At 43.7% G+C, this 7,887-nt stretch overlaps 1 protein-coding gene across 1 annotated transcript; it reads left to right on the top strand.

Moving 5' to 3' along the window:
* Positions 1-335: 335 nt before the first annotated feature.
* Positions 336-5,477, top strand: LOC100194851 (RGP1 retrograde golgi transport homolog (S. cerevisiae)). Its single transcript, NM_001139880.1, has 15 exons — positions 336-396; positions 1,079-1,198; positions 1,598-1,725; positions 1,967-2,026; positions 2,121-2,300; positions 2,576-2,710; positions 2,933-3,091; positions 3,207-3,320; positions 3,439-3,538; positions 3,672-3,756; positions 3,882-4,131; positions 4,271-4,376; positions 4,509-4,597; positions 4,691-4,812; positions 5,042-5,477. Exons 2-15 carry the CDS (start codon positions 1,087-1,089, stop codon positions 5,121-5,123), a joined length of 1,722 nt encoding a protein of 573 aa, NP_001133352.1. The 5' UTR covers positions 336-396; positions 1,079-1,086; the 3' UTR covers positions 5,124-5,477.
* The last annotated feature ends 2,410 nt before the right edge of the window (positions 5,478-7,887 follow it).

The raw sequence follows: 7,887 nt of genomic DNA, 5'->3' as shown, positions 1-7,887 counted from the left end.
CTAAGGGTGGAGTGTTTCAGCATGATATAAATCAAGTTTAACGGGGTAGGGGTTGGGGAGTTTTTTGGGGGGAGGGGGTGGTAGAAGTTAGTAGGGATTTATTTTTTATTGTTTTTGTGTTATTTTTTCATGGTAGTACAGAATTGGGCAGATCATGATTGATCGTACATTCCAGCACAGTAGGTGGCGGCATGCACTTAAACGTTTGTTTGTGGACCGCCATGATGTAATAGAAGAAGATGAGCCAACGAAACTGCCTGGAACTACAAGTCCCGTGTGTCTCGCGTCAGCCATGGTCATCGAAGTGTTTAAACGTCAGAACCGAGCGGGAGACACCTTGCGGGACAGAAAGCGCTGTTCTGGAAACAACTAGTTATACGCAGAAATTTCGATTTTGTAAGCATTGATACACGTTTCATACTACTTCAGAGATATTTTAGCTTGCAAATGTATTCAGGGAAACGTTAGTAAGGTTACACGTGAGGGGAGGTGCCATATTTATCAGATTGAATTGGTCGATGGCCGTACCAGGGCATGCCCTGCTCTTGTTAGCTTGCTTAGCTAACTAACTATAGCTAGTATGTTATGACTTTGTTAAGTCAGAACAACGTTAAGTAACTTGCTTTGATGGCTGTATTCTTGTGGAACATTTCCAGCTTTATCACACCATTGGAAATGATCAACCATATTCAGCTTTTTCCACCTAGTTAGTTAGCCAGCTGGTTAGCCTCAACTATCCTGGAATGAGATGGTGTGTGCCAAGTGTTTATAACTCGTTGCCAGATAGTTACGACACTATAAACATATCTTGCTACTTGGCTAACATTAGTTAACAAGGCTTTCCACTTCTTCCAGAGGCTAGCAACATTTACAGACAGAGCAACTTTCCACCCCCTGTGTATATTAGCTAAAGTTAAATAGCTAGCTAACAATGTTTATAACGTCACTTCAAACTGCATGTGTGTTTGGTAACGCTAGGTCTTTGGCAGGCACTCTACTAGGTGGTAATTGATAATATATTATGTGTTGCTTAAGTAAGTAGTGCATATTCTTGTTCATAAGTTAGTATGTTCCCCAGGTGTCCTGATGGCGACGGATGCTGTTGCACAGTTGGCCGACTCTCTGGCAAAAACTCAGGTGACTGAGGGAGAGTTGAGTTATAAAGGCCAAGGACGCAAATTCGACAATGCACAATCTGGTAAGAATTCCAACCATTGACTCATTATGCTTATGCTCCTCCAATTGTTATCCAATAGGTTGTTCAAGTACAAGGTGGTGTCCAATGGCAACAGTTTTTGTTGTTGTATTTTTGTATTTAAAAATAAAAGTAATCTTTATCTAACTAGGCAAGTCAGTTTAGAAAAAAATCTTGTTTACAATGACGGCCAAACCCGGACGACGCTGGGCCGATTGTGCGCCGCCCTATGGGACTCCCAATCACGTTCGGATGTGATACAGCCTGGATTCTAACCAGGGACTGTAGGGACTCCTCTTGCACTGAGATGCAGTGCCTTAGACTGCTGCGCCACTCGGGAGCCCCATGTATTGTTCTTCAAACAATCATGGTCTTCAATCTTTCCCTCTCTCATCTTTCCAGTGGAAGAGATGGTGAAAGAGATCCAGGAGTTCAAGGGTTTGCAAGCGCTCAGGCTGGAGGGGAACACTTATGGGGTGGAGGCAGCACAGGCCATCGCTAAAGCCCTGGAGACAAAGAGTGAATTTAAGGTACCAGTCACAGAGTGATTATGAAATGAGGTGTGTTTTGATTGCATTGTTTATGGTACAGAGGACAGGTATTCCACTGACTGCCACACGGAGAAAGATGGATGATCTCATATGTTGGTTTTGATGAGATACCCGCTGTTGGTTCTGTTCTATCTTGCTTTCATATCTATCTATCTATCTATTTATCTATCTAGCGAGACAATACTTTAGCTGACCCTTTATATAACCCTCTCTCCCTCAGTACTGTTACTGGAGTGACATGTTTACTGGGCGACTGCGTTCTGAGATCCCTCCAGCCCTGGTGAGACCAATTTTTTTTTTTTTAATACTTGCTCACTTTGATAGATGAAAAATGGTCTGGGATTGTAAACTCAGCCTTCATCTCCCCTATTCAGAAATCCCTGGGTGCGGCCCTGATGACAGCAGGCGCCAGACTGACCGTGCTGGACCTCAGTGACAACGCCTTTGGACCAGACGGGGTGAAGGGCATCGAGAAGTTGCTCAAGAGCACTGCCTGTCACACACTGCAGGAACTGAGGCTCAACAACTGCGGCATGGGCGTTGGTGGAGGCAAGGTGGGCAGAATGTCTCCAGTTTGATGGGAGCTGCATTGCGTTATTGAGCAGACTCCACAACATAAAGTTGCCCCCTGCTAGTTGTAATGTAGTCAGTATAATTTCAGAGAAGATCTAAAGCTAATTTAACTTCTCATATGAAATATATAGCTTGTGTTAAGGTTGAATAGTGCTATCATTTGAGAAGTGATATCATGATTTAAAATCTATCATGACAATCATAACTTTTTCCAAAGTAGTTTTTTCACTGTGCTCTGTATGTGTGGTCTCCTCAGATCTTAGCTGCAGCGTTGACGGAGTGCTATAAGCAGTCCAGTGCACAGGGCACCCCCCTCGGGCTGAAGGTGTTCATCGCAGGCAGAAACCGTCTGGAGAACGATGGGGCCACTGCCCTTGCCCAGGCCTTCCAGGTACAGACACTGGCTCCTGAGCTGAACATATCAGAATTTCTGACAGTCTGGACTTGTAGAGTATATGCAGTTAATCACCACAGTGGTTCACATGGAGCTCTTTAGCATTAGTACTGGCAGCAGCATGGATAAAAGCTCCACTGAGTCTATGATTAAACTGTACTGACAAGCCATATACTGTCTATATAGCTATCTCTGTCTGATGCTACTGTATGACCTCAGCTGATGGGTAGTCTGGAGGAGGTGCACGTGCCCCAGAATGGGATCAACCACCCAGGGGTGACTGCTCTGGCCACTGCCATGCAACACAACCCCCAGCTCCGCGTCCTCAACCTCAACGACAACACCTTCACCAAGAAAGGAGCAATCGCCATGGCACAGGTACAGTAGTGGTTTGCCTTGTGCACGAAGGCCGTATGAAACTCATGAAGTTGATGTATGCTCAAATGCACTTGCCATACTATGACTGACACTGTGTGTTTTGTGCCCCCTTCAGGCTCTGAAACATTTGCGCAGAGTCCAGGTGATAAACTTTGGAGACTGTCTGGTGCGTTCCGAGGGGGCTATAGCCATCGCAGAGGCAGTTACTGAGGGGCTTCCCATCCTCAAGGTACAGGGTAGCACTGGTCCCACCCTTGGCTGCAGGAACATCTACTGCACTTGATTGTTAATTAATGTGTGTTCATACACCTGACTCATACCCATATTTTTTTTTACCTCTTTGTCAGGAGCTGAATCTGTCATTTGGGGAGATCACTGGAGAAGCTGCACTGCTGGTGGCACAATCAGTCGAGGGCAAAGCCACACTGGAGAAACTGGACTTAAATGGTACATGATGGATACACACTTGACTTACAACACATGAAAACTGGATTGAAAATGTTGCATCGGCTAGTAATGTTTTCGTAGGATCTGTGGAGTTCGTGTGTGACTTTGTTGTGTTGTGTGTTGGTACTGTCAGGTAACTGCCTGGGGGAGGAGGGCTGTGATGATCTCAGAGAGGTAATGGATGGCCTGAACATGGGAGACCTGCTGGGATCACTCAGGTACTGGATTGAAATATTAAATGAGTTTATACTTTTAGACTTACCCACACTGGACCTCAACCATCTGTCTTATCACAAGCTGCCATGAGATAATCTTTTTGTGTAATCTTTGTCTCTACCTGCAGCGATGATGAAGGGGAGCCAGAGGAGGATGATGAGGAGGATGACGACGATGAGGAGGATGACGATGACTATGAGGAGGATGACTATGAGGAGGATGATGATGTGGAGGAAGAAGAGGACAGCGGTGTGAATCAGGTTTCCTCCCCTCCGTCAGTGCCCCGACCCCCAGATGCCGCCTCGTTCCTCTGCTTCCCCTCCCCTGATAAGCTGCTCAAACTGGGCACCAAGAGGGCCCTGCTCTTTGAACAGCAGGTTAACACACCCGGTCATGAATACCTTACACAGCAAACTACTTAGTGGAAACCTGAGGTGACATACAGTGTGTGTCTGTAGGCTGAAACAGGTTGATGGTGACGTGTTTAACCTTTTGTCCTTGTTCTTCTCTTTCCAGGTAGATGTGGCTGATGCTGGTAAGACAGCGGAGGCTTTCCTGAAAATCTCCTCTGTGTACAATGAGGAAGATGAAGATGTTAAGAGTGCTGTCCTAGACAGTATTGGTAAGGGCCACTTATCTTATTTCTGAGTACTTACTGAAGACATGGGGCCAGATGACTGAGTCCATGGATATGCGACTGTTTCCGTTCATCTGTATGACCGCATGTTAAGTATATGTCCTCTTTGTTATGCAGATGCGATTCTCAGGAAAGCCTTTGCAAGCCCCTCCTTCCAAGGTTACAACTTTGTATCATCGCTGTTAGTAATGCTGGGACTCCTCAAGGTACATGTTCAATGAATTTGTAGAAAAATTCCTGGTTTTCTTCTGCCTTGTATTATTGTAGCCCTCATGTCTCCCCCTCTCTGTCTCATTCAGAGTGAGGACAAGGTGAAGCCGGTACATGTGGTGCCTGGTCATTTGCAGGCCCTGGAGTACGTTGTGCGCCAGGACTACTTCCCCCAGGACCACATCGCTGTGCTGGAGGCTTTCATGTCCAGGTAAGGGCATGAGTGATGGGCGGCAGCGTAGCTCTCAGGTACCCTCTCCGACTGCAGATTAACACACCACATTGGCACAAAGTTCCCCAAGGATATTGCCAACATGCTCAAAATTGCACAATGTACCCATGTTCCTATGTTGTTAGGCTGCTGCGTCTAAAAACAGTAAAGATGAAAGGTGAAACTGTCCGTCATTGCAGGTGTGTGACTGTATATTTGTGACTTTCAGACACGTCCAGGCCCTGGAGTCGTGCAGCAGCGCCAGGAACATCCTCAAGTCCACGCTGGAGCATGTCAGGCCTGAGAACTGAGTCACACCGGACCACACAGACACTCTCACAGACTTATGAACAGAACAATTCCCACCCCCAGACATAAGGGGGCCCTTAGCGCACACAACAAGGACTTAACTGTTGCACTGCACTCTATTTTGCCAACTCAGAAGACTCACAGCTGGAGCCTTGCCCATCATCTTATGGACGTACATTATTTTATGGATGGACCGATTTGAAATATTACACACACAAACATTTGGGAGATGGTGTATCCTGCCTCACCCACAGTGAAAGGACTGAAATGTGATCTTCAACACAGGTTCTTTCTCCATATTTACCCAATAAGTAATGGTTTTATATTAAAATAAAAAGGGTTAAATGGATATAAAATATAAATGTGTGATATGGGCTGCTGTGGAAATGTGATTTTGACTTGAATCAGAAGGGAAGAACTGAATAAATGTGTTGATTTCTTTATTGTTGCAGCTATTAAACAGACACATTTTGGGTGTCTCCGTATAGTGAATGGCCTGGGAACATTTCAATTTCACAATTTAGCAAGCACTACCCTGAATAAGGATCTAGTCCAACCATATTTACTTTTTACAGTGGGAAGAAACTATTGATCCGGGTGTAGGTTCTTTCTCCTCCCAAATAGATTTTTCTTAGTTACAGTTCTTATAAGGAAGTCAGTAAATTGAAATAAATTCATTAGGCCTTAATCTATGGATTTCACATGACTGGGCAGGGGTGCAGCCATGGGTGGGCCAGGGAGGGCATAGGCACACCCACTTGGGAGCCAGGTCCTGCCAATCAGAATTCGTTTTTATGCACAATAGGGCTTTATTACAGACAGAAATACTTCTCAGCACCCCCCGCCCTTTCTGACGATCCCACAGGTGAAGAAGTCGGATATGGAGGTCCTGGGCTGGCGTGGTTGGGAGGCCGGTTGGACATACTGCCAAATTCTCTAAAATTATGTTGGATGTGGCTTATGTTAGAGAAATTAACATTCAATTCTCTGGCAACAGCTCTGGTGGACATTCCTACAGTCAGCATGCCAATTGCACACTCCCTCAAAACATGAGACATCTGTGGCATTGTGTTGTGTGACAAAACTGCACTTTTAGAGTGGTATTTTGTCATTGTGTAATGATCATGCTGTTTAATCAGCTTCTTGATCTACCACACTTGTCAGGTGGATTGATTATCTTGACAAAGGATAAAATAACCACTAACAGGGATGTAAACACATTTGTGCACAACATTTGAGAGAAATACACTTTTTGTGAGTATGGAACATTTCTCGGATATTGTATTACAGCTCATGAAACATGGGACCAACACTTTATATGTTGTGTTTATAATTTTGTTCAGTGTATAATGCTCCTGTGGCTAACACTGAGCAAGGTGCACACAACGCCTTCTGTTCGACCTTCATTTTTACTGGAAATATTCTCAGATAAGGGAGAATGTGTTGAGGCTAAAATGCATAGAGCAAGCCAACTATTCAAGGAAGCAGCAGACCACTGTACTTGATCCACTTGTATGGGGACCTGTCACTTCATCTGGGATAGAGATTAGGCCTGGGATGTGCTTTTGAATGAATACACTGTTTGTTGGACATTAACTCAGTTGAATGCGCTGAAAAGGTCATAGATAAACTACATATCCATAACCGATTCATACAGTATTTCTAATATTAAATGAGTACACCACATCAGACTTTGATCTTTGTTAATTGCATTAACCAAGCCATTGGCAAGCTGCTCTACACTTTTTAAGCTAGTGAAGGTTAGAGCAATGCTTTCACCAGACCCATTCTTGGGGACAGTGGGCTGCCTCTTCTCAAGCATAGAAAAACAGCCCTTTGTGAGCGCCTGTCAGAACTTTTTTTGAAGGGGCTTTTTAGGTGCCATGGGATACAGCCACTTATAGTTTAACTACAGGGAAATACACATTCACTTTCATTTTATTGATTTGTTTTCCATTAGCTTGCTGTGTTTAAAAAATATATTTTATTCAGTGAGTTTGCACTCCAGTGACCTTAGGGTAGTGGGCAGCTTACTGGAAGTGAGATTGGTAGCCAGCCTGGTCTCATAGACTAGACGTAACATAGTAAATGTAAATCCATGATACTAAACGTAGTATTATATGTTAACGTTTTGTATGGTTACAAAAACGAAAGTAGGGTGGTTGGTCTGGGTGTGGGTGGTTGGGTGGATGGGTGGGCGTATATCGCGAACATCTAGCAACCCAAAGGTTTTGAATCTCATCGCAACAATTTTAGCTAATTAGCAATTTCAACTACTCTTTATCTACTTTGTAACTACTTAGCAACTACTTAGAATGTTAGCTTACCCTTTAAATAAACCCTTCCCCTAACCTTAACCATTTTAGCTAACCTGTCCCCTAATCTTAACCCTTTGACCTAACTCCTGAAATTAAACCCTAGCCTAGCTAATGTTAGCAAGCTAGCTAATGTTAGCCACCTTGCTAGAATTCGTAACATATACATTTGGCAAATTTGTTACATCTTGTACGTTTTGCAAATTCATAACATGTAATACAAATTGTAATTTGTATAACATATCATACAAAATCGGTGATGACATCCACAAATTAATACACATTAATACATACCACACAAAGGGTAACATATCATACCAAATGGAGTGTCTCTGATTTACATACAGAATAATAAGAAATGCTCAGAGATGTCAAATTTGACAAATTCAACCATAAAGGTACGTTTATAATCTTAAATGTACAATAGGAACATTCTAAAAAGTTACAATAT

This window comes from Salmo salar, chromosome 03 (assembly GCF_965601325.2).
Source record: "Salmo salar chromosome 03, fSalSal1, whole genome shotgun sequence".
NCBI classification, from domain to species: Eukaryota; Metazoa; Chordata; class Actinopteri; order Salmoniformes; family Salmonidae; genus Salmo; species Salmo salar.
This window is presented reverse-complemented; position numbering and strand designations above follow the sequence as displayed.

Coding starts and splice junctions, on each gene's coding strand:
- LOC100194851 (NM_001139880.1), top strand. CDS start 1,087: ATGGCGACGGATGCTGTTGCACAGTTGGCCGACTCTCTGGCAAAAACT. Junction 1,199..1,597: donor ATTCGACAATGCACAATCTG/GTAAGAATTCCA, acceptor TCATCTTTCCAG/TGGAAGAGATGGTGAAAGAG. Junction 2,301..2,575: donor TGGGCGTTGGTGGAGGCAAG/GTGGGCAGAATG, acceptor TGGTCTCCTCAG/ATCTTAGCTGCAGCGTTGAC.